The sequence below is a fragment of the Vombatus ursinus genome, unplaced genomic scaffold (genome assembly GCF_900497805.2).
Source record: "Vombatus ursinus unplaced genomic scaffold, bare-nosed wombat genome assembly UNPS02004337.1, whole genome shotgun sequence".
NCBI lineage: Eukaryota > Metazoa > Chordata > Mammalia > Diprotodontia > Vombatidae > Vombatus > Vombatus ursinus.
The window spans coordinates 81,431-107,456 of NW_020944115.1; the positions used below are offsets into that span (position 1 = coordinate 81,431).

Sequence of the window (26,026 nt, forward strand, 5' to 3'; positions counted from 1 at the left end):
CCCCCCGTCCCCCCCGCCTCCCTCTCCGCCTCACGGTGGGCAGCCGGGGCCGGCCTCGCGAGGCCGCTCGCCCAACGTGCTGCCTGGACGGCCCGCCTCGGACCGGCTCCGGCTCCCTCTGCTGCCCCCCGCACCCGCCCAGCGCCGGAGGGGGCCCGCCTTTGAAGTGCCCTCCTCTCCTTCAGTTGTTCTGCAGCCAGGTTCACCATTTGGAAATCAGGAAGGCTTGCGTCGCCTTCATGAGAGAAAACCAGCACAGCTTTGAATCTGTAAGTGGGACAGGCAGGGGGGGGCCGCCCGCCCGGGGAGGGGGTCTTCAGAAAGTCCTGCAGCTTTCCTCCCATCTGCTCTTCCACGTGGCTCCACTTTCCAGGGCTTGGAATCCTCCTGTCCTGATGCCGATCTTGATGCCCAGCCCGAGATCAGCTAGTTATTGGGTGGTGGGTGTTTAAAAGTCAGTGTCGATAAAGTCACGTTGGGAAGGTCAGTCTGCCCTGTTGGCTGCTCTCCGTTTAGATCGATAGCGGTTTGTGCTTGAGAAATGCTGGGAAATAGAGGAAAGGGGAAGCACCTCGCTAGCTGCTAGCTGGCGACAAGTGACGCCCCTTCCCAGGGCCCACTTTCTTGAGCCAACCTTAGCTTCTTGCAACTTCTGAGAACATCTGTATGGAGATAGGCCGATATTTACTTGTAAGGAAACAATTAGTTCTGAACATCTGGCCTTGTACATAATAAACCCTGGGAACTGGCCCCATTCCCCTAAAGCGTTTGGCCCAGGTCAGCCCACTTCTGATCCATGTCCTGATAGAAGGGTACTCATTGATGGCTCTAGGAGGCTTTGATCTGATCGGGGTGTTTCCTGGGTGAGCAGACTTTTAAACTGCTTTACCATGTGTATTTTATACTCCTACTACTTCTATAGTTTAGCCAAGAAAGCCTTTGCAAAGGGACCCTGGGAATTTTTTGTTGGCTGTTGAAAATTCTGGGCATATTCAATTAGGAGTTAGATCCATCTTGCCTTCTTTGGGCACAGGTAAAAAGTGAAGCAGATAGCCCTTTTGTTTGTGGGATAAAATAGAACACATGCAAATTTTACAATTGTGTTGGGAACCCAAGTGGACCAAAAAAAAAAAAAAATGCCAGGAGGGGCCACATCTTAGCCCAAGCCCTTACTTAGCTTTTAATGACATAGAACTGAAAAAACCTCCCCACAGACCAAAAAGCAAAGACCTCCCGCTTGTGTTTGGCCATTAAGGATCAGTATAAGCATCACCATTCCTCCTCCTTCCCTTGACTGCTTCTTTCAGACACAGGGCAGCCAAGCTCTTGGGATTTTCTCAGAGTCAGATTGATTTAAATGTAAAGCTGACTGGGCCATTTTACAGAGGTCCATCATACCTGGACTAGGCGACATTGCTGGAGCTAAGGAAAACCTGACCTAGTGTCGTAACTAGTTTTAAAACAACTGATGTCAGACCGGAGTAGAAAGGGCAGTTTGTTAATGACACAGCTTGAGCCAGGCTCTGCCGATCATTAGCTGTGTGACATTGGGCGAGTCACTCTCTAGGCCTCAGTTTCTTCATCTGTAAAACAAGAAGAGAGGATGAGGTTGCAGATCCCTTTCAGCTTTCCCAGACCTGGTCCTATGGCACAAGTCGGACTAAATGTTGTCTTCCTGTCCTTGTACTGTCTGATTTTGCTGGAAACTTCAGACCCTGAGGTTGTCCCCTAACCGAATTAATGAGGCCAGACTTCCCAGGCTCACTCATCAGATGGGTTTTCCAGCTCACATGGAGGTAGCCTGATGTTTATTTGAAAAATTGGCATTTCTGAGGTTACCAATAAAAAAGGCAGGCCTCTGAAGAAATGTGAAGTACCTCCCATATATGAGACCGAGATGGCTGGCTCTGAAGCTGCTCAGGAGTCATTGCTAGCACACTGCTGCGCGGCCCCCCCCCCCTTAACTTTTTCTAAGTACCCCATGAGATGCTGTGCCAAGTGTAATCACCTCTTCTTAGCTCTAGGACTGTGGGGCTGAGCAAAGTGAATGTGTTCTAGGAGTTGAAATGCAGACCAGCATTAACTCTTGCTTAGGGTTTGCATAGTGTAATATTCAGTACTAGTAATGAGTGCCACGGAGCTGGTTAAAGTTAAATTTGTTTTATTTTCAAAGTACGTGGAAGGGTCTTTTGAAAAGTACCTGGAGCGGTTGGGAGATCCCAAGGTAAGGCCAAATATTGTTCTCCCAGCTTTGCTATTCACAGGGCCCTTGAAAGATTGGAGGGTGGGCGTGGGGCGGGGAGGGCAGCATTTGGGAGGAGAGTGCCAGAGCCTGAGCATTCCAGCTCTGGCCCTTTAAGGAAATATGTAGAGGCTTTAAAAAAAAAAAAAAAAAAAACAAAACAGCTGTTGGAATCAAATGTATTTCTTGGAAAAATTTTAAGAAGTTGACAGCTGACCTAATTGTCCCGTTTTGAGAATTTATTAATATAAAAGTCCCTTAGTGTATAGGATTCAGAATAGTTTTTTTTTAAATCTATCTTGAATATATCCACCTTGACTTGATAATTGAAAATAATGTCCTAGGGAGGTGTTTGGGCCCTTCATCATGATAACTTCTTCATAACTGGAAAATGTTAGTGACCAGAGGGCAGCAATCCCTTCCCCTTGCTGGGTTTCCGTTTTCTGTTCTGGAAAATGGAAGGTTTGGACTACTAGATGATGACTTCTAAGGATTTTCCCACCTCTAAAATCTCTGATCCTAGCACCCAGCTCCAAACTTGGAGCCCTCCACTTGGCTTCTAGTACAATCTCAATGAGCAAAAGCGGGATTTAGAGATGAAGGGTTGCACCAAGAGTCTCAAAATACTTGACTTCGAGGGGGGAGGCTTTTAGCTGCAAAAGTGCTTGAAAAACCATAGACCACCAGAGGCTGTGTGTCCTGTTTCTCCGTAGGAAAGTGCTGGCCAACTGGAGTTAAGAGCCCTTTCTCTCATTTATAAGTAAGTTTCTGCTCCCCCTCCTTTCTGATTCCTGGCACGTGGGAGATTTTTGGATTGGTGATCACCCTAGTGGGACCCCAAGGCACCCCAGTTACCTCAGTCTGGCCTCTGCAGTCTTCTCATGGAGTTCATTTGCCATTTGGGGGTAGTGGGATAGACTTGGCTTCTCAGGTTAATCCTTCAGGATGGGAAAATACATCTTTTGGGGGGAGTTGGAGGGTTCTAGGGGTAGCTTAGTGCCTAGCCCTCTACACTTGGATCCCTGTAATCTTTTTGTTATTTTTAAACCACAGAATATAGATTTTCAGATCTATGGGTTATAGGTCTTTTTTGGCTAGGGACAAGGGGGGTGTAGGATGTCTCTTGTTGAGGGGCATGACATTCTGTGCCAGTCTCACGATTACAGTTCTTATGCATTGGTCAAGAAGTACATAAGTACATACCTCCTGGGTCCAGTTACAGCCCCCTCCGATGGCCTGGTGCCCAGGCTAATGCTTTGGGCTCCTCCCTTCTTCTCCCGAGCTCCTGGCACTGCCTGGGAGGGGGGAGTGAGATCCTGGCTCTCCTACCCCACCAATATAAGCAAGCACATATTTGGGAAGCACTCACTGGGGACCTTGCACCGTGCTAGGCTTGTACCCTCCAGGACCTCATCCATCTTGTTTGGGGGGAGGGGGAGAGAGACAACCATCCTCCTTAGCTGTATGACCTTGGGTAAGTCACTCTGCCTCTGTGGGCCTCAGTTTCTTTATTAAAATGGGGAGGAAGGCTGGAGAATAGCTACGGTCTCTTATAGCTCTAAATCGTGTGATACCAGAATCTGGCTTATTTAAAAGAAAACCTTTTTCTCCGAAAGGTCCCCCAAACCCCTGCATAGAGCACTACTTCTCCCCTCTCAGCCGCTCTGGGCACACTTGAGGCTGGCCTTTTTTTAGTCGATACTTTTCCCTTTGGAGGTGGCCCTTGACGGTCATCACATTCATTTTAGCCAGACTGTAACTGTATGAAGGTGTATTGGGCCAGAGATAGTTGGTCACACAAGGTGATTGGCCCGAGTCCCTACACCTGCCTTGGGGCTGGCATGGCTGGCATTCCTTAGATGAAAGCCTGTCTAGCTCACAGAAATGAGAACCCTCAGCCTAGGAGAATTTTGACCTTGGGGAGATGGCATGGATGTCCCAACAAGGCAAGCTTGGAGTCTCACAAGAGGTGCTCAGTGGGATACAGAGCTCCCTGCTGTGAGAGGGGACAAGCTTGGGGCCTTTAAAATTGTCTCGCCAGGATCTGCTATCAGGCTCGGGAGCAGATTGTCGGGGGTCTAGCAAGGGGTGGGGGGGGAGAGTGTCCCCTCGAGATTGGGGCCAGGCCCCAGATGAGTCCATGATTAAACCTTGGTAGGAGCAGTACGGGGCGATGGAAATCACGCTGCCTTTGGAATGTGTATGTTGGCTGGGTCATCTGCTCCCTACATGGCCCTTTCCTAGCATGGGCCTTGGTTTGCTCCTCCGTGGGTTGAGGTGATTGGACTAGATGACGTTGGAGGGCCCTTCCAGGTCGAAATCTCAAGCAGCTCTGAGACCCTGGACAAGTCCTTTGGCCTGTGAGTTTCAGTTGCTTCTCCTTTAAAATGGAGGTGCTGGACTAGATGACCTTGAGGTTCCTTGGCCCCTTCTGAATCTGTGAGCCCAAGATTTGGCACATTTGAGCAATTACTAATAATCTCATCACCCAAACTGAGGCCCTGGAGCCCCTTCTGTTGTCCAGGGGTCTTGGGTCATCTGGACCCTTGTACCCCCAAGTTCCATGGAACATTTCGAAGGATCTAATTTGAAGGGACAACTTCATGGGCCCTTGTGTAAGTAAGAGTAAGGACTCTTGTGTTGGGTACGCACAAGCATCAATGTGTGTGTGTCTTTGCCTCCTGTCAGGGAAGTTGTAGATGGGCACACTCACGCTTGCATGCATACACACACACACACACACACACACTCTCACACACTCACACACTCACACTCTCTCTCTCTCTCTCTCCTGAATGGTCAGATATGCTACATTTTCCTCCCAATTAGGACACTTGAAAGGCCCTGTAGGCCTTCAGGGACAGTCAGCTCTCAGATACTGCCTGCCTTGGCCATTTAGGAGCATGGCTTTGTCTAGTGCTAACTGCTCTTGAAATGAGTTTTGCTATTTCTTGATGGCATCTGACTTAAGGGAGAGAGGTACAATGTAGCCAATAGCTTTTCTCCAGCCAAGTTGCTGCTTTGATGGCTTGGAGACACTTTTGCTTACGTATAAGTCCTTGTGTCTGTGTAGAGCACACCATGAGGGTTTTCCTTTCACCCCTTCCTCCTTCCATTTCTCTGCCCATCCAGTCGAGACTTCATTCTCTATCGGCACCCTGGGAAGCCTCCGACTTATGTCACAGATAATGGCTATGAAGACAAGGTAAAAACTGGAAATGAGGGCGTCCTTCTTGTTTTAGGGAGAAATGGATGTGATACTATAGGCTCACCGGGAGGCTAAGGAATAAAGCCTTTTTGAAATTTGGTAAACCTGCTTTAGGTACCCAAGTGATGAGGGCTGAAGGTGCAGAACAGTCATTGAAGATGGCTCCATTGACATCTTTTCTTCCCATATGGAATTGTTTAAGACAAGCTGGTTTATCAAGGCTAGTTAGAATGTTCCATTGGATAAGTGTCTAAAATGAACCTGCCTTCCATTTTGTTAGAGGGAGCTGGGGGTGGCATTGAGAGCAGAGCTAGCCTTGGTGCCACCTCCTCTGCCATATTGTAGATGCCTTTACATTTCCCGACCTAAGTAGAGAGAGTTTCTTTCCCTGGGAGTGCCCAGCCTGGACTGAGGTCCTGTCCCTATCACTGTCCTTAACATTCTACTAAGGAGCAAGGCTCATTCCTTAAAGTGATTGAAGGCCAGACCAGTAGGGCTCTGGTTATAGGTCCATAGCGTTGGGAAGAGAAACCCAAGGCAGTCACAACTACCAGAATTGCGTATGGGCTTTTTGTGCCTTTGTGAAGGAAGCCTTTTAGTTCTTCCCATGATTATACTTAGCCTAAGAAATAGGGTTAGAACATATGAACTTTTGCTTTCTTCTGAGGTCCGTAGACTTGAGGAGGGAATGGGAATTTTGATTGGAGGTTAGGAAAAGGGCAAGAGATCCGGGGGCCCTGGGGGGAGGACAGATGTGGGGGGAGTGCTGCATTGGGGGGTTTGGACTGCCTGAAGATGGCTGAGGGGGGGAGGGGAACATGTGGGTCTACCAAGAGGTGAGTGAGAGCCTGGAGGGCCTGGGCATCACATTGGTGGGGGCCCTCCCAATGTTTAATGCTTTAGAAGGCTGCTTCACTTCCCAGCCGCCTCCACCCTAGTCCCTTAACACTGAAGCCAACGTTTGGCATAGCATTTCAATAAGGGTGAACCAAGTCAAGCTAGATTTGTTACAAGCAAGCAGGGAAGAATGTTTGGATTACAGAGACAGCTTGACCTTTTGAATTGCCATTTTGAGCAAGTTGGGGGTTGTGAAAGCCGATTATAAGAAAGTTACCTATTAATTTCCTAAAAGTCTCCCAGAGTCAAGGTTTGAAAAGTTAGTGAAGGCCTGGAAATCTCGATGTGTCCTCTGCTCTTGGATTTTGGGGGATTAGCAGCCCAGTTGCCAGCATGTGGTAGGTATGTGGCAGTGTGGCCAGGGTTCCCCAAACCCAGCCTGACTTAGATCTCCTTGGGCATTTGACTTGCCTCCTGGCCTTCATGAAAATCCAGTATATCCTAGTAGGAAGTGGAGCTTTGGGGATCTCAGCTTTGGTCAGACTTTCCAGTGGAGTGTCTTCTTGATACAGACAGAGACACCCACACGTACGAACGCACACACAATGACAAGTGTTACAGCCCTCTGAGAGCAGTTGGTCCAGCGCATACCTGAAAAAGGATGTTGTCTTCCATTCTCCTTGATAAGTGGTCCTTTGGCTTCTGGTGAGGGGGGGAGCCCAGTAGCTCATAAGGCAGTCCTTTCCGCTTTTAAACAGCTTGAATCATTAGCAAGTTGGTTCTCAATTTTGTATTTTCCCAGACCTTGTCCAAAGTTCTGTCCACTGGGGTCAAGTTTGACTTGGCTGGCCCATGTGACCACTCTTGTGTCTCACCTGCCCTAGAAGTCTTCTGTTTAGACTAAACATCCTCAATTCCTTTAACCAATGGAAAAGTTGCTGGATTTGGAGGCAGGAAATGTGGGCTCAAAAGTCTGGCCTTAACCATGTATGCAGCTTTGGGTGCGAATCCTGTGACCTCGCAGGGGCTCTGTTCCTTCTTCTGTAAGACGAGGGCGTTAGTCAGAATCTAAGAGGATCGATTCAGAGGATAGGATCTCGAGGCCATTCGCAGTCCTGATGACCCTTCTCTGGACACTTGCCTTCTTGCCAATGGCCCCCTCAGTTTAAAACCCTAATCTGTCTGGGTCATAGAGGATTTATTTGATCAGGGCCAAGAGTAGAGAGTAGCTGTGTACTTCCCTAGTCTTGTGCTCTCCCTTTGTTAAGAAACCTAAGATCATACCAGCTTTGGGGGCTGTTATGTCATCCTTGACTCACTGAGACCCTCAAATCTTTTTTCAGATAAACTGATATACTGAAGTCTGCCCCCCCCCATTTGTGATGATTAAAAAAAAAAAACCCAAGTGGTTTGGTCACAATATTTAGCCTCATTTAATTTGATCATGTTAGATTTGGTCATTCCAAGCTGGTGAGCTTTTTGTTAATCTTAACTTGCTTCTAAAGTGCTGGCCCTCCTCAGCTTTGTCTCATCTGTAAACTGGCTAATTGTGTTATCTGTGCCTTTAGTTGAATCCTTGATAAGAATGTTAATAGCCCATGGTGAGACAGATCCTTGAAAGAGTCTGCTAGAGATATCGCCTTCCAAGTTGACATTGACCTACGCATTACTGACCTTCTTTGGGTCTGGCCACTGTGGTCAGTTCCACATGTATCCAGCTCTCTAGTTCACAGCTCTTAATCTTTCCTATCCACAAGGGTATGAGAAACTTCATCAGATACTCTCCTATAGCCCAGACTATACGGCGTTCTCCTGGTATATTGGAATTGTCAGCAGGGCAGTCTCTGTTTGGGCTGATGGGGATCCTTGGGCATCTTGAGCTCTTGGGAGGCCAAGATTGGGTTTTGACTGGGTGCATAGAGCTTCATGTCCTGAGGTACAGTGTTGTCATTCTGGCAAAAGGTCTTTCATTGCATGGCCTTCCCAGAAGCTGCCCTGGGCTTTGGGGCCAGTGGTGGCTGGCTGAGTGTGACGTGGCGTTAATGCAATTGTGCTACATGTATACTCTTCCCCCTACCCCTTTTAGATCATGCTCTGCTGTTCCGGTAATGGGCATTATGATTCCGTGTACACCAAGCAATTTCAGGCTGATGCCGCTGTTTGCCAGGGTATGTAAGGGCTTTAGTGACCTTGGTCCCTTTTCCGTTTATTTGCTAAGGGGGGCGGCAAGTCCAACGGATGGTGCCTGGAAAGTGATGCTGGCTTCAGTGGCAGTAGCGCTCGTGTTGGGGGGAGGCGCGATGCTGACAATGAAAGGGATCTGCTCCTTCTCCTCTCTCAGCTGTACTCTATGAGATTCTCTACAAGGATGTGTTTGGTGTGGATGGGGAAGAGTTGAAAGCTGCTCTTGAGATATTCCGTGGCACTGCCAGGAAGAACAGAAACAGTATCTCTGCGGGGAGTGATGACAGGTCGGATCTCTACAGTTCATTTTGTACTAGTCATAGTCATGCCCCTTCTTTCAAAGAGGGGGAAAGGGGACTCCCTGACCCTGTTGTTCTGGGATTTCCTGCCTGAGCAGGAAGTTGCTGGCCAGTCCGTGGCTTAGCAGAGTGATCTTCCCCACCCGCCCCAGGAGGATGACTTTTTATGTTAGGGGGTCCCGAGATGGTTCCAGGGGCTCTCACAGTGAGGAGCTGGAGGATAGGCCTTTGTTCAAATTTTGACTCTGCCACACACTTGCCGTGTGACTTGGGGCAGCCAATGCCTGTTTCCTTCCGTGTAACATGAGGTGATCAGACGCCGTGGCTTCTACGACTCTTTGTACCTGCAGATCAATAGCCCTGTCTTCACTTCCCAATTGTGATAGACTGTCCGGCCCTCAGGCAGCCGACCTGTCCTGGGTTACTTGTGGTTTGTCACTAGGTGGCGCCACAGTCCTTGGGGTCGGGAGGAAGTTGAAGGGTGGTGCTAAAGACTTGACTTCTTCCTGCTGGAGAACCAGCAGATGGCGCCGTACACCATGGCTTCCGCTTAGACGATGAGGCTTGCTCTTCCCTCACGCTGACAAGCCTAACTGAACTTTATCTTTACTGATTGAGCAGGATGAACAATTGGGGCCTGAGCACCACCAGTGGCCACGAGTACCTCTCTGATAGGTACAGGCACGGAACAGAGGAAGGAAAGGTTGGTTACCTGACGCAAAGCCTCTGGTCTTCTTTGGTTGACACTTTTTCTCCTCAGAGATCATATTTGGCTTGAGACTCCAACCCTTCACTGACCTTTCAGCCTCCAAACCTCTACTTTGTTGTTTAAATGGAAAAAAAAAAATATTGGGAACAAACCCAGGGTTCCCCTGGCCCTGTAACAAGCATTTTTGAAACTCCTTCCTAAAATCAATTGAAAAACCTCATTATAAATGCAGCCAACCCCCAAGTTTATCATTAGAGCCTTTGTAATTAAAACTTTTCCATTTATCTTCCACAGCTCTGCTTTCTGTACTATTCGAGAATCCCAATCTAGAAAATTCTATAATTTGCTCTTGATTTTCTGAAGCTCATTAGATACTCCTTTCTCAAGCCTTCTCCCAATAGGGCATCATGGCGCAGTGATTTGGAGTCTGGGTGTGGGGTCAAATCTCGACACTGTTATTGACCATCCATGTGACCTAGGCTACCTTGACCTTCCTTGGGCTCAGGTTTTCCTTTTGTTAAATGAGGGAATTGGGTTAAAATCCCCACCACTTTCATGAGCGACCTTGGACAAGTTACAGCTCCTGTCTGGGTTCCCTTTATCCCCTCTCTAAAACAAGGCCATTAAACTAATCCCTTCAAGCCTTAATATTCTCTAACAGGACTCTGTGTGTGATACTGTTAACTCTCTTTTTTGGGCCTCAGTTCCTTCCTTTTGTAAAAACAAAGGGTTAGACCAAATGTTTTTTGAAGTCTCTTGAAGCTCAAATATTTGGTGACCAAGAGCAAATCACTGCCCCTGTCTGGGGCCTCCTTTTCCTTCTCTGTAGTGTGAGGCTTTGAACGAAGTCCCCAAATGCCCTTCTACTCCACGTCTGTGGATATCTTTGGTATCCATGCCCAAGTAGCAAGTGGCCTTAGTGATAACGATGGAGCAGGCCCCAGGAAAGCCTCGGTGTCGGTATGAAATCTAAAGGCTGACTTGCCAGGGTGTGTTGGGCTAGCCAAATGGAAAGGGAGGACTTGTCACCTTTTGGTGTGCAGGCCAGCGTCCCGAGTGGACCCCAGTGTGGCTGTCACTCTCCATCCTCAGCTGCTTCATGTGGTTGCCTTTGGCCCCTCTTTGGGTTCCTGGGTGTCAGTATGCAGAGAGCCTCTCCTTTTAAAGGAGCAGTAAGGGGAAGATGTACGCTACCTAGACATTTGCCCTAGAAACTGGGACAAACAGGATGGAGAGGGAGTTGATGTCTTGGAGTGGTCTGCTCAAGTTATTTGGGAATCTTGTTTCAGTTTGCAGGTAATCAGTCCAAGATGCCTTTCCCCTACAAAGTGATGAAAGCTCTGGACCCAGAGATCTACCGCAACGTGGAATTTGATGTTTGGCTGGACAACAGGAAAGGTGGGTACCCTGGGCATCCTCCTCCCCCCAAGGCCTATGGGCTTCCCCTTAGCCTTGCAGCAGCCTCATCAGGGAGGCATTGCAAGGATGCCTACCCCCATTTTAGTCCTGAGGAACCTATGATGCAGAATTCCCATTTCTTAGTCCCCCATGTCCAGAAGGGACTGAGCCAGCTGGAGAGACCCCAGAGGGGGCCACTGGACTGGGCACGGCTGCGTTGCTTTCATCTAACTTTTTTTCTCTGTTTCTTCATTTGCTTTGCAGAACTGCAGAGATCAGCCTACATGGTGTTTGCTGGGAGACATTACTGTCTGGGAGACAAGTGCCAGGTAGGTTAGCACCATGCTCCACAGGCAGCGGGCCCGCTGTCACTGTCAGGCTTTTGGCCTGTCCCAGGGCCAATTGTAGTGCTCAGAGCCCTGCTTGCCTTCGTGCCAACTCTGCTGTCAGTGGGTGGGCAGAGAATGCATCCAGTTCACCAGCTAAGCTAAGAGCTCACTGATGCAGCTGGACTGAGCTGGGCATCATGAAAGAAGTAGAAGCCCTGCTACCTCATGGCCTTAAGGCCAAGCTGAAGGTTCACTCGTCACTAAATGGAAGGATCACCTAAAATTAGGAAATCAATTGCAGGGCCCAGTTTTTCACTTTCAGATAACTTGAGCCACATCCATGGTGGAAAATAATACCAATTCCTTCATCTTATTGGCCCTGTTGATTCTTATCAAACCTCAACAGCCTGTCAGGCCCTTTGTGGTGAGCCCTGAAGGACAAGCGCCTAACTTGGGCCCAGCACGGATGCTTTCTCTTCCACACCTGCCTTCTGCTTCCAACTTTCTCCCCAGTGTGCGTCTGGGTCCTGAGTGGCATCTCTGGGCTGGGCCTGCTGGGGCAGAAGGGACCAAAGCTCTAGCTATCCGTGCCTGAGACTGGTCCCACCCACCTTTCCTCTTCAGGTTCGATTAGAGCCAGGTGGGCGGTATTACAGTGCACACATCCAGGAAGTTGGCGATGACAACGCTTCAGCCACGGTCTTCATCGAGGAGCTTGCAGAGAAGTGAGTGGGCAGCCTGGGGCCAGCTTTCTACCCTATGGTAGTAGCTACTCACTGACATTCAACACCACACATTGGCCCAAGTGCTTAAAAGACCTTTCCTCATGTGAGGCCCCTAACGACCCTTTGAGGTAGCTTGCACTGATATTGTTAACGCTATTTAATTTTTTTAATTTTAAATTTTTTTTTTTTGGCTAGGCAGTGGGGTTAAGTGACTTGCCCAGGGTCACACAGCTAGTCAGTGTTATGCGTCTGAGGCCAGATTTGAACTCGGGTCCTCCTGACTCCAGGGTCAGTGCTTTATCTACTGTGCCACCTGGCTGCCCCCTTTTTAAATTTTTATTTATTTTTATTTTTATTTGTTTTTGCCTTTTTTTATTAGTAAATTTATTTATTTTTACTTTTCATCATTTACTTCCACAAGATTTCGAGTTCCAAATTTTCACCCCATCTTGCCCCCTTCCCCTACTCTGCCTTCTCTTCTATCTCTCCCCCCTTTCTCTTATCCCCTTCCCCTTCTATTTCCTGTAGGGCAGAATAGATTTCTGTACCCCATTTCCTGTATTTCTTATTTCCCAGTTGCATGTGAAAACTTTTTTTTTTTAACATGTGTTTTTAAAACTTTGGGTTCCAGATTTTCTCCCTTCCTCCCTCCCCACCCACCCCCATTGATAAGGCAAGCAACTCGATATAGGTTATATATGTGCAGTTACGCAAAAGGCTTCCGTAGTAGACATACTGTGAAAACTAACTCTATCTCCCTTAATCCTATCCCGCCCCCCCATTTATTCTATTCTTTTTTTTGACGCTGTCTCTCCTTCTGATTACCCCTTTTCCCAATCTGCCCTCCTCTCTATCATCCCCCTACTCTCTTGTCCCCTTCCCCCCTATTTTCCTGTAGGGTAAGACAGATTTCTATACCCAATTGAGTGTGTATGTTATTCCCTCCTTAAGTCAAATCCTATGAGAATAAGATTCACTCATTCCCTCTCACCTCCCCCCGTTTCCCCTCCACTGTAAGAACCTTTTCTTTTCTGTTTTTTGTGAGATAATTTACCCCGTTCTATCAGATGGGTAAACCAAGCCATAGTGAGACACCTGCCTGGAGTTACACAGCTAGTGAATGCCCAAGGCTTGATTTGAGCCCAGGCCTCCTGAGCTTCCAGTCCAGTATTGTAGCCACTGAGTTATGGCCAAACATTCTCATTCTCTGAGCTTTGCTTATCACTACAGAGTTTGGCTTCCTCTGCCCAGATTCCCCAAATTGCTGCTTTTTAAAGTTGGGAGTACCCAATGGACTGATTGGCTCCTACTTTCCAATGGGCAGACACTTTATAAGCACCTACTACCCATGTGTGAAGTCCCACGTTAGATACTGGGGGTGGTGTATAGGTATCACCACCTCCCACAGGCTTTGCCCTCCAGGTGCTTACGTTCTGTTGACCGACAAGGGAGGAGAAGCCCTGGTAAGGCGTTGCATTCAGTACTAGGGACAAGATGGTACCTGAGTGAACCCTAGCCCCTGCTTTCCCGGATCTTAGACCCGAATTTGGATGTTGAGAGGCCTGGAGCTTCGGTACAAGCCTGGTCTCACGAGAGCAGACACTGCACACAAACAAGTTGAGGCTGTGAAATCTTTCAAGATTTGGTTAGGAGGGGACTCTGGCTGTCCATTTGTGCCCCAGTAGTAATGATTCCACACACGAGAACTTAACCTATACTGCATCTCAGTGCCATGGTCCGCACCCAACATGTCTGCTGCTTTGGAAAAGAACCTTTCTTCCGAGGAGCACAAAGGCTTTTCCGGGCAGCCGAGGTGGGAAATGAGACTTTGGGGAGGGGAGTAGGTAAGTGAATCGGCAAAGGGGCTAGCCTTCATTGTGCCACCCACCCTTTCTATCAGGCATGTTGTCCCGCTGTCTAACTTAAAACCAGTGACTCAAGTGACGCCTGTTCCTTCCTGGAATGTGTTTCCCAGTAGAAGGGGAGGAGGAGGAGCAGGAGGGCTGTATCCCAAGGTTATGGGCAGCTATGTTCCAGAAATGGGTTTGTATCTGAAAGACTTTTCTCAACCCCCCCTTGTTCCCTTAATATTTCACTTCCTTCCTTCCCTAATTGTTTTGCAAGTGATTTAGCGGAGTGTAGTGGCCCCGATTTCTGTGTTGGGGATCTTTCAAATTAGAACTTGGTGGTAAAATCCCAAATCCTTGAACAGTGTCTGGGCTGGCCACCAGGCCCGGTACTGGGCCCTGCCCACACTGAGCTTAGACTGGGGGGGGGGGGGGGGGGGGTATTGTGGGCCAGAGGTTCTCGTCTGAGCCCACCTTTTCTGCTCTTACATGGCAGACCTGGATGTGAAGGGCAGGAAGAAGATGCTGAAGAAGGTTCGCGGGAAGGAGGTTTTCATGACGGTGGCTTACAGCAGGGGTGAGTCCATGCTCCCCCCCCGGCTCCAGCACAGCATCCACACTGGCCGCACCTCTCCTCTTCGGTGCCCTCTTCAAAACACTGGCACCATGGTGACTTATGAGCAGTTCCGTCCCCAGCAGCCACCACCTCAGAAACATGGACGGGGCTATGGCATTGCCAGGTAAGGCCTGATGACCTGTCTGACCTGACGATCACCCGGTGGGACCACCGAGGACCTCTTGAGCTCCTTTGTACTGTCTTTCCTTTTTCTCTTTTAAACAGTTCTGAACTTGGCAGCGGTAACTAACATGAGCACAGTAGAATAGGGAGAGAGGGGCATGATTGGGACTCTCTGATGTATGAGCTGTCTTTTCCTGCCTCTTAAATGTAGAAGAAATCCATCAGATTACTTTCAAAGCTGGCCTGCTTGTCTGTGCTTTCTTCTCTTCTGTGCATTTCAAAAACACAGTCCTCCTTCCCTTTCTGCCTAGCTCCTACTCCCCCAAATTGAGAAAAAAGACCAGGGAAGCCTTGGTGCTGACTAGTTTGCATTGGCACATGGGAAGAATCCTCACGGTAGCCAAGCCCCCCTATATTTGGCTGTCTGCACCTCTGTTGGGGAGTGGGCGCCATCCATCCTCACTGGGGGCGCGCTGCATCGTCCTGCAGAAGGGGTTGCCTTATGCGTTGTTCTCTGGCTTCTGCACACTTCCTTAGGTGTCCTGATTAGCTTTCTCACTTGACTTGTCTTAGAGATGTGTGCCCAGGGTAAGTGGAGGGGTGAGGGCACTTTGTGTGCCAGATGGCTGCTTCAGAGAAGCTTTGCCAGCAATAGCCCAGCAAAATAGGGAGGCGTAGAGAAGGTGCTAAGCAGGGAATCATGTTGGCAAACTGTGGTCACGCAGCAAGTCCTTGAGTGGAGGTCCCCTGGGTGCACAGCAGTGTGGATGGGACCTCGTGGCCCCTTTCGGGGCTCACTGACTGCCCAGATCCTAGGCTTTGCTAAGGATATTCAGAGCCTCATTTTTTTTCTGTGTAACTGCTAAGATATCGTTAACAGTCAGCAGTGAGCATCAGTCAGTGTCTCTTTGCCCTTTGCTCACAGAGGAGGAACGCCTCGATTTATGAATAGAAACAATGTGGTCACTCCTGAAGTTACCTTCTATCCTGGGCCAGGGAAGAGATGCTATCAGAGCTATGACAACTTCTCCTTTCGGTCCCGGTGAGTGAACGTCCTAGGGAGAGGAGGAAGGAAGTTCAGATGGAATGTGGGGAGCTTCAGTGGGGAGCAGCGAGTTGTATTTAAAAAAAAATTGCCGAGCTTTTGGAAATGGAATTGAATAGGGGAAATGGAGTTCTCCCTGCTACCCCTCTCTCCTCCCTTCCTACCCAAAGTTCTTATAGCCGGAGCCGCCGGCAGATGCACTGTGTGAATAAGGAATGTCAGTACGGTTTTCCCCCCGAGACCGGAGCTGCCCCTCGGGGCCTGGAGGAAACAATCACCTACTATGAAATTGAAGAAGGCGATGAGACTGCGTACCCAGCTATAGCGGTGAGTGATTGCTTCCTCACTAACTTGACTGTTGGAGGGGTCACCGGCCAGCCTTGGGAGTCATCGGCTTAGAGACAGAAAGAGACCTTGAAAGTCGTCTCGTCTGTAGAGAGACCTGGAGAGATGTACAGGTGGGAGGGAGTCAGCAGGCCTGGGACCCAAGGCCAGGTCCCTGGACTCCATTTTGGTGGGGGAATGTAGTTAGAGACTTTGGCTAGGTACTGATGGGCTGGAACATGGAACTGAAGCTAAGAAGATAATAAAATTTGCTAGAGATAAGTGTCCAGTCCAACGCTTAGCTTCAGTTGACTTTACCAGGACGGGGTGGGAGGGGCATGTGTAGACAGCAGTTTGTCTGAAAAAGAGCTGGGAGTTTTAGTGGACAGACAGCTTACTCATATTCAGCAATGTAATATGTCGGCCAAGGAAGCCAGTGTGATCTTGGGCTGTGTTAAGAGGGCCAGGGCTTCCAGAAATAAGGAGAGGATACTCCCTCTGTCTTCTGCCCTGGTCAAGTTGCTCCTGGAGGGTTTAGTACCAATCTGGGCACCACGGAACCAAGCTAGTTGCTAGCCAGAAGGAGGGCAGCCTGGATTATGGGGGACCTCGAGTCCCTGCTGTAACAGGAACCAGGGCTGTGTAGCCTGGAGAAGAGAAGATTGGGGGTGGCAGTCAGTGGTTTGCAGGGAGGAGGCCCTTTTCATTTGGGTGTCAGGAAGAACTTGCAAATCGGTACTGCCTCTGAGTGAAACCCCCGCTTCCTGGGGTTCTTTAAGCAAAGGCTGAATGGCTCTTGTCAAATACACTGTAGAAGGGGGGCAAGCTGGGCTGGGTGGCTGCTGAGGGCCCTTTCGAGGCCCAGGGCCACAAGGCAGGGATCCTTGCAGCAAAGCTAACCACAGCCACTCTCAGCCCACCTTTTTGTAGTGGATGCGTCAGTGAGTTGCCGTGACCCAAAGCATCACCTGGTGAGGCAGGGGATTCCCTCTGGCCTCGGCCAGGCTGGTCCTCAGGCACATTGAGCTACACACTCGGTCTGGATTCCATTTCCCAGGTGTGTGCACGGCCTCCAGTAAAGGCCGCCTCTGCTCCCTTGTCACTGAGCACAGGTTGGGGTGAGTTCTAAACCCAAAGGCCTGAGGAGGGAACTGTGTTCATCTGCAGACCAGCCTTCCCTAGGTCAGAGAGGTAGCCACGTCAATAAGGGAAGATGCCATGGCACTTTATATACCCCAGATAAAGGTGCACCTGCTATGCTCACACTTACGTGTGTTTTCTGGTTTCAGCCTCGGAATACTCCGTCACCAATGGTCCCTCCTGCTGCTTCTGGATTCTGGGTAGCAAGGCAGGGGCACAATCCTATGGCTTCAGGCAAACCAGCTGTGACTTCATCCGAAGAAGAGGTAGATGAGCCCAGTGACAGTGGTGAGTGTCTCATGGTGGCCTTTGGCAGGCAGTTGAGCTAGATTTCCGTGGTGTCCTGCTTGGCTGTGATTGGTTGCCCTTGCTCCTGAGGCTGGATAGGTAGCAAAGGCATCCACATGTTTCTTTGAGTGGGCAGAGCCAGTCATTTCATGGGGAAAGAAAAGGCAACTGAATGAACGGCAGTGGATTGGCATTGACTGCCGCTTGCACTGTGCTGCCGTCCCTGCTTTCAAGGAGCTTCCATTCTCCCCGAAGTGGATAGATGTCCCAGCTCTCTGGGATCGGGGGAGAACCTAAGGTTAATAAGCGAGGGAGCGGTGCCCACTGAGCCTGACTGTGTTGAGACCAGCCTCATTTCCCTTTTTGCACAGGGTTAGTTATCCAGAAATATTAGTCTGATATCTAAGATCTGGGGAATGCTAGAACCAGAGTTCCTTGGGTTGTTTCTTGGGAGGGGGGCAGGGCTGGGACTGGACCCCTGGACTTGTGGTGTAGGGAAGTCCTGGAGAGCAAACCCCTTCTGCCAGCACAGATCAGTTCTTGTTTGGCAGCTTTGTAGCCTTAGAAGATTGCCTGCGATGACGGGGGAGGGGAGGGATATGCCCCGAATCCCACGGCCCGCTCTTGTTTTGTTAGATATAGGTGTTGAACCCAACTCTTTCTGCCTGAGGCTGGCTTCTGCCTACCATGTCACATGGTTTCTTGCTTTTCTACATTTGAGCAAACCTTTGTCAGTCCCTTGTATTTCTCCCATGAACAAAATGCAGAGGTGTGGGCTAGACAGCAGTTGAATTAGAATTCGAAACTGGTTCAGTGATCAGACACAAAAAATAGTCATGAAGGGGTCAGTGCCAGCTTGGAAGGAGCTCTCTAGTCGGAGGCCCCAGGTGTCTGTGCTGTTCAACTTTTTTGTAAGAACTTGGACACAGGCATGGATGGCAGGCTTAAAAAATTATTTGGTACCACTAACTAATTTCTGGGAAGAAGATGTCTAAGCAGATGTTGTGTGGAGGGTTGGGTGTATGTGTGTTGGGTATCCAAACGGGTATCTGGGTTATGGGATCCTCTTCTGTTCCATGTGCCTGATTTGGTGGCAAATGGTTAAATTTTGGATTGTGATTCTGAACCATTGGGCTGACCCCCAATGATAGTCATGTGTAATAATGGCTTTTGCAGTTGTGCGTCCACCAAAAACCAAGGTTGAAGTTACAAGTGTGTGCCTTGAACGAAGCTGGCAAACATGTAAGATGTAGCTTGGCCCTTTGGCTTTCCTCAATTGGAATTCTGGATCGTAGTTGGAAAGGAAACTTGGAAGCAGCTGCCATGCTGTTGGCTCTCCTGGATCCTTTGGGGTCGAGGGATTCTCAGAGGAGCAGCACCTTTGCTTCCAAAATAGCCAGTGGGTGACAGGAAGTGCCCTGATGGGACTTTGCAGCCATCTGTTGACCGATCCCTGGTCAAGAACCTTTCCTTCTCTTTTTTTTCCCTAGGCGAATATCACGATGACTACGTTTATCCCACAGGTTGGTTATCTTTGATCTTTTGTTCCTAGCTCACAAAGTGATCCGTTATGTCATGGGATAGCATACTCAATGGGGGCTTTCACTTTACCTCTACCTTTCACTTTACCTCAGACCGAGAGTATGAAACTCCATCAGTTTATAGCACTGCTGATTCAACTGCTAACCTGGTAAGTTGAAATCTCTTGGCCCACAAGCAAAGCTGCCTCCCGGTTTTGTAGATAGGAGGGTTGGTAGGAGAGGCCTGAGCCTCTCAGGCAGGGCCGACTCAGACGAGCATCCTGTGCTCACTTTTGGGTAGGTCTTTTCCTGTCACAACTGACCCTTACGCTGATCCCAGGTTCACACACTTGTGGGTGTCTGCCTTCTTGGCCCCAGTGAACCCAGGGAACTTGGGAGCATAAAAAGATCCAGTACATCTGGCAGTTGATGACCTCCTAGGTCCCAAGCCCAGTGCAGATTCCAAAAGGCAGAAGTGAGGTGTTGTGCATCATGTTGATAAGCTGATGAGGCCGTGAGTAAAAGATTTCCAATTCCATGTGAACGGGCTTTGTTGGTACCAGTTGTCATAAACCCCATACAAACACTCCAGACTGTTGAAGAGATAGTGACGTCTCCAAGGTGGTCCAGTCTGTTCTAACTCTCTGTAGGGGCCTGGAGGCCAACAAGTGAGTTAAGCCTGTGCCGAGGAACATTAGAAAAGGAGCCAAGCCCGGGGAAAGACAGAGGGCAAGATTATGACCTTAAGAGTTGAAATAAGTAGCAGACAAAAAGCTGCTTGGTCGAAAAAGCCAGTTCCCGATTTTATTTAAAGACTGTTAACATTTGAGAGCAAGACCTCATGGGGAGAGCGCTGCTGGTCCTAGAGCCATGGGCAATACCCACACAGCTCATAGATGACAATGTGCAGATACATTACTGATCCTCGTGGCTGGAGGGCATTTCCACACTGGGACTTTCCGATACCTGTTTAGTGACAAGGGAGTGAGCCCAAATGTGAAAGAAAGTGGTTCTTGCTAGGGAATGTGCCATAGCATTAATTGGAGAACAATAGGGATGAGCTCTAAGAATGAGCTGCCCAAAATGATGGCACAAGAAGCAAACACCTGTAGCAGATCCAGGTTTGGGGAGAAACTTGGGCAGCGTCGGCAAGTGTGCTGTGAGCTCCCACGAGGACATTGCATTTTAACGTGGTTCCTTGTGGCCATGTACATGCCTCATTTCAGGGCATAAGGATCACGCATAGGGTCAATGTAAATACCCAAAACATTCATAAAAATGATTACAATAATAGAAAAGAAATTTTTGATAAAAGTTTGATGGTTGTGATTTAAAAAAAAAGACATTGGAAATTCTAGCAATTCAAGTGAGATAGGAACAATCTCTTAGCCAGCTTACCATAAAAGTGGGGCAGTGTGGCTCAGTAGGCCTCGGCTTGCCCCGGAGGCTGAGGGAAAGCCTGGATTCAAGCCCTGCCTACTGACTGTATAATCGTGGGCAAATCCATTTTGACCACGTGCCCCTTGCAACTCTCTTGAGGCTGTAAGCTGGTGATCTGCCTCAGTGGGGAGGCTTTCTGTACTTGGGAGTTCCCTGTCCTGATGAAAGCGCAGGACTGGACCCTCCCGTCCCCTGCTCCCCCCTAAAAGAATCCAAAACAATAAACAAATCACACACACAGGCAGTAAGAAGCCAAAATATGAGATACTTTTCAGCAGCTATGAAAGTAAATCTAGAACATTCAGTCTCCCCCAAGAAATGGAGAAAAGCAGTGAGTTCAACAGAATTGCTGGCTCAGAGGTTAGCCCCCAATGATCCTGACTTACTAGCAAAAGCTACCAAATAGGGGGGCGTGGAATTCCCTAGAAGTATATGTCACCTTAATAGGGATGCGGCTGCCTGCTAGCACGGAGAATGATTTGTTTTTAGGTGTTTAATGCACTATCAATGAACTGCCCTCAGAACTGCTGGGGCGGGGGGGGAAGACATGACTGCCGAGGGTAACCTAGATGAGGAAGGTAGATTTGGAGGCCCAGATTTTAGAGCCTGCTCCAGAGCTGGTCTGGTCAAGACTTTGCCGCTGAGCAAAAAGGAGAGAGAGGCTTCAGCCAGCCAAGCAGCAGAGAGGCACATGGATAGAGAAAAGAGAACCAGAAAGGACATGGGGAAACTGCTTAGCTTTGTAAGGCCCTGACACATGCTGGGCCACAGCGAAGTCCAGCAGGGTGAGAGCTAGGGAGATGAAGATGAGCTGAGGCACTTACTTCCAGATCAATGAGGTCAAGAGATGAGTTGGCTTAACATGAGTCTCCTCCAATCAGAATAAGAACTGGCAGCTGCCCCACATGTGCTGAGGTCAGCAAGCAGAGCCAGGAGAATGTCTGCATTGACCTCCCCCTCCCCCCCGCCCCCAACTAGCTGACTTCTGATCCCTGCTGTCAGCCATCAGGACCTTAGGATTGCCTGGTGCTGAAACATGCCTCTCCCCTCCCTCTTGACAGAGGGGTGGGGGCCCAGTGAGCCAAAAGCAGACGTTGGAATTTGGCATCTCCTGTAGAGAAGAAAGTATTGGACCTTGACAAAGGCCCCAGGGACAAAGGTTCAGAAGATTTGGGCAGATAACTTAGAAAGAGGAAACAGGTTATTAATTATTACTTGAACAGCTGCTCAGCCTCACCAAAAGAGAAAGCGTGGCACTGGGCAAAGAGCTCTGGAGGCAGAGGCTGTGGGTTCATATCCTGCCCCTGCTGCTCACAAGCTTTATGACCCTAGGCAAGTCCTTCACTGCCTTGGGCTTTGCTTTCCTCAAGTGTAGCTTGAGGGGTTGGCCTAGACAACTTTTGAGGGCCTCCTCAGCTGATAATCCAAGAGAGACCAGTACACGAGTGGGAGCTTTCACCTCTGCCCCATTATGTGGGCAGAAGTAAAGATAACGAGGGAGCTTTTCACGGCAGTACCAAACCAGAGCTGCCCGTGTGTCCTCAGATCGGGGGTTGCTTGAAGGAAGGGGTGGTGATGGTCAGCGGGGAGGAGGCAGTGGGAGAGCTAGAAAGCCTTTTTTAGCATCAGGCAAAGTGGGGAGGGCAGAATTGGGACTGGAACGGATATCCGCTTTATCCGTCGGGGAGCAGAGAGTGAATGGGCAGAGATGGAGAAGCAGAAATTAAAAGGGAATGGAGGAGGAGAGAGGGAGGGAGCAGCCAGCAAACCGTGACCTTTTGTGTTGAAATTAGGGAGACTAACTGTGGAATGTCCTTGGCAGAGGGAACACCCTCCACCAGTGCAAGTAGGCACCTTTTCTTCATCTCGCAGTCTTGAGGGAGTTGCCTGGAGCAATGGGGTCAAACCGAAATGCACGCAGGGGCCACCGAGGGCCTTTGGATCCCCGTAGGCCCCTGGTTGACTTGGCAAGCCACATGTCCACCTTCTCTACGTTCTGTGGTCTTTTTATCTATCGTGAAATATTTCCCAATTTCGTGCTAACTTGAGTTGGAGACCTGGACCACAGGTTTGATGCCTCTGATGGGTCATAGAGCCAGGATGTGTCAGAGATGGGACCAGAATTCAGGGCTTCCTGGCTTGGAACTGCCTCTCTGCCCCCTGGCACCATGCTCCCCCTAGCTAGTTGCAAAGCCACTTCATTAGGTTTGTAATTTAAAAAAAAAAAGACAATGGTCCTGTAGCAATCCACATATGGGACAGGAGGCTTGGACCCAGAAGCCTGCTTGGCGCTTTCCTCCACCTTGCTGCTCTTCCCCGAACACTTCGCGCAGAGGCTTTCAGAATCGGTCTCCACTGAGAAGCTCAGACTGGCTGTCAGGAGGAGGCATAGCAACTTTAGCGCACCCAGAGTATGTGGATTTCAGGCCTGTCGTGACTCAGTTTGGAATGGGTCTGTTTCTAGTCCTTGACATTGGTAGGAAAAAGAAGGCTAAGTAGCAGTTGAGCCTGGACTGCTCTGCAGCTGGCCCTGGGTCCGAGGCTCCTTCGTGGCCACTTGCCCTTAGGCCAGGACTTGTGGTGTCCTTCCTGGCTGTCAGGTGGCCTGCGCCAGCGGTTACTTGGGCTCTAGAGCACCTTCTGGAATTGATCTGAATGCAGCTGCCTGAAGGCAGGCAGGCCAGATGTGGTCCAATCAAGGTCTGGATCCTGTGCGGGAAGTAGAGGCCTGAGGTCCTGGCTGGTGAAGGCATCTTGCCGGACCGGGAGGGCGGGAGGCATCGTCGTCTGCTTTCCTGTGTTCTGGGAGCCTTGACGTTGCCCTTCCCCCCTCCAGGTTGCTGTGCTCCTGGGGATTTTGACATGTTTACATTTACTAGGCAATCTTACTGAAAGGGGACCTTGTTTTAATTGTAACAACTCAAGGGCTACGCTGTTAGGTCCTGAAAGGCAGTATTAGATGTGTCAGGAAGCAAGACACTAGATGGGATTATGTGTTAGCACATCTGTGTCATGTATGGACTGATGGAAATCAGACGCATTTTTTTGAAAAAAGTTTTGTTCTCCATCCTCCCCATTTTTGTAACTTCCCCCACCAGAGTCCTTTTCTAATGAGAAAGTTCAGTAAAACAGATCGACACCATGGCTGTTCCCGTTCTGCACTCCCGTTTCCTATCCCCTTTAGCAGAAACAGGGAAAGAAAAGGAAAACTCTTGATGTTGCTGCCACAAGCCAGGCTAGGAAAAGGTGGCCATGTCGGGCCATTCTTGGTCTAACGGGCGGGAGCAGCGTACCAGCTTGCTGGGCCTCTTCTCCAACTCTAGGCCTCGGGGGTTGGACCTGATGTAGCATTGTTACAAGACCTGGCGAGGAAATTCCCTCTCAACCACTGCAGCTTGGTGTCTTCCAGCCTTAGGAAGCTGACCAGGCTACCGAGAGGTTGTGGTTTGCCGAGGTGACACCTGGCACATAACAAGCATTGAAGAAAGACTTTCTAGTGTATGTCAGAGGCCAGATTGGAACCTAGATTTCCCTGAAGTCTGAGAAGGATGCTCTCTCCATTCTTACTGTGCTGCCTCTTTGATAGCTGCAACTCTGGCTCTCTGAATCCTAATAGTCCACAATCCAGGGCCCTTTAGGGCAGGCGTTCATAGTACTTTATATTTATCTCATTTGGTTTTCATGAAAACCCTTTGAAGTATAGGCACTGTTAACCCATTATATAGATGAGGAAGCTGAGGCAGACAGAGGTGTGAGTTAGTGTCTGCAGCTTCCTCATGGCTCACCTCCTATACTGGAGCATGTTCAGCAAAGCAGAGAAGCCAGTGAAAGATTCTGACCCCCATCCTCCCCCGACATGCACACTGATCCCCCTTTTCTGTCATATTTCTTAGTCCCATGTTTCCCTTGTGGTTGTGTGTAACTTTGCTTCTTATCCAAGTCTCTCCAGGATGGAAGACCATGTTCTGTGCCTCCTCAAGATAGTGCTGCCTACAGCTACCCTCAAAAGGTAACCTCCCCAGGGTTGCCATCTGGGTGGGACCAGGGTGTACCTGCTGAAAGGGCCCTGGCTGCTTATTCCTGAGCCCCTGGTGCCCTCAGAAGCTCTGGGGAGCTGTGTGTGTCTCTCTCCTGCAGAGATTCCAGCCCTGGCTACTGCGGGGTCAGTTAGTCACTTTGCAAAAGGACCCTGTTTAGGGGAGGACAAAAAGTCCATTGCTGCTAGTATAGCAGAATGCGGGTGTTGGAGCTTAGGTAGGCTGAGTTCCTCACTTTACCAACAGGGACTGGGCCCCTGAGAGCTTGGGAGGATCCCAGAGCTAGCTGGAAGGGGCCTAAATCTGCCTTGTGGTGATGGTTATCCCCGGTCTTAGCTCTGCCCTCTGGGATGAACACGAGGTCTTCCGTGTAGCAGTCCTTCAGAACCTGGAAATTGGCTCTCACTCCTAAGCCACTTCTCCCCATTCCTTTGACCAATGCTCATGTGGCATGATGGAAAGGTCCTTCACCATCATGACTCTCAACTTTTTTTTTTGTATGTGTGTGAGGCAATTGCAGTTAAATGACTTGCCCAGAGTCACACAGCTAGTGAGTGTTAGGTGCCTGAGGCCAGATTTGAACTTGGGTCCTCCTGACTGCAGGGCCGGTGCTCTCTCCACTGCGTCACCTAGCTGCCCCTTCAACTTTTTGATGTCCTTAAAATCGGGTACCCAGAAGCACCTGGTTCTCCAGCCAGATGATGTCTGACCTGGGCAGAGGCTGCTAGGACTGTCACTGCTGTCTGTGCCTTGTGAATGGCTGGGGGTCAGGACTCGGTAGTCTCTAGCATCCCTTTCAGCGCTCACTTTACTCTTTGTTGACCTTGGCCCACCTTCCTGGGGTCATTATGGGAAAGCTTCGCCGTGCCTGCCTTCCAAGCTTGTGAGCACAGCTCTTCCTTCCTACATTTAGATGCTGATGAGCTCCTCGGTGATATCTCCAGCTTCCTGTGGCAATTCCATGCCACCAGCTGTCTTGCCAAGCTGCCCACCAAATCCTCAGGCAGCTGCCACTGCCGCCGCCACTGCAGCCTCTGTGCCCTCACAGGCCCCTATGCAGCCTGTCTTTGTGGCTCCGGCTCCATTGAACCATCCAGGTGGGTCATTGTGTTTTGGCCATTAGCAGCCTTGTTCCTTCCCTCCCTCAGGTGCGCGTGCGTGTGCATGTGCACGTGTGCACACCCAGTGAATGGAGCAGGGAACTTTGGCTACCAGGACCATGTTGTGTGGAGCCCACACTCGGGGTCCCATGTGCATCAAGTGGCAATGTTGCAGGGGTCACGGACTGGTTCAGTGAGACTGCAGCTTGGACTTGGCAGGATTCCCAGGGGGTCTGCTGGGGATTGTGGTTTGTGTTGTGCTTTGTGGAGCCAACTAGGAGGAGGGCCGTGGTCTGCGTGTTCCCCCCACCCCCTTGTGATCGGGATTGTGTGTGGACCCGCACATCCCTCCGTTTGTGTTCAGTCAGTCTATCCAAATTGGGGCTGGGCTAGATTTCCCTGGTCTCAGTGGAGTTGATGGTAACCCATGTGGCTTTGTGCAGTGCCCCGAGTTACTGCCCAGTGCTGATTTCTCTTGTCACTGGAGCCTCCCGAATCTGCTGTGCCTCCCCTCCCCTCCCCCCCAACTTGGCTGCCTGTGAGTTTTTTTTTGGGGGGGGTGAGGCAGTTGGGGTTAAGTGACTTGCCCAGGGCCACACAGCTAGTAAGTGTCAA

The 26,026-nt window shown here is 49.7% G+C and overlaps 1 protein-coding gene across 1 annotated transcript in view; it reads left to right on the forward strand.

The window, feature by feature from the left end:
- The window catches only part of LOC114022948 (putative bifunctional UDP-N-acetylglucosamine transferase and deubiquitinase ALG13), a 45,863-nt gene that overhangs the window by 9,104 nt on the left and 10,733 nt on the right, over positions 1-26,026 (forward strand). Inside the window, exons 6-24 of the mRNA XM_027835404.1 lie at positions 44-269; positions 2,174-2,224; positions 2,956-3,002; positions 5,375-5,447; positions 8,374-8,455; positions 8,629-8,758; positions 9,392-9,473; positions 10,769-10,877; positions 11,142-11,206; positions 11,831-11,931; positions 13,832-13,974; positions 14,275-14,518; positions 15,443-15,559; positions 15,733-15,889; positions 17,176-17,314; positions 18,805-18,837; positions 18,949-19,004; positions 24,215-24,283; positions 25,225-25,408. Of these exons, the coding sequence (XP_027691205.1) occupies positions 44-269; positions 2,174-2,224; positions 2,956-3,002; positions 5,375-5,447; positions 8,374-8,455; positions 8,629-8,758; positions 9,392-9,473; positions 10,769-10,877; positions 11,142-11,206; positions 11,831-11,931; positions 13,832-13,974; positions 14,275-14,518; positions 15,443-15,559; positions 15,733-15,889; positions 17,176-17,314; positions 18,805-18,837; positions 18,949-19,004; positions 24,215-24,283; positions 25,225-25,408 (2,108 nt within the window). The remainder of the gene's footprint in view (positions 1-43; positions 270-2,173; positions 2,225-2,955; positions 3,003-5,374; positions 5,448-8,373; positions 8,456-8,628; positions 8,759-9,391; positions 9,474-10,768; positions 10,878-11,141; positions 11,207-11,830; positions 11,932-13,831; positions 13,975-14,274; positions 14,519-15,442; positions 15,560-15,732; positions 15,890-17,175; positions 17,315-18,804; positions 18,838-18,948; positions 19,005-24,214; positions 24,284-25,224; positions 25,409-26,026) is intronic.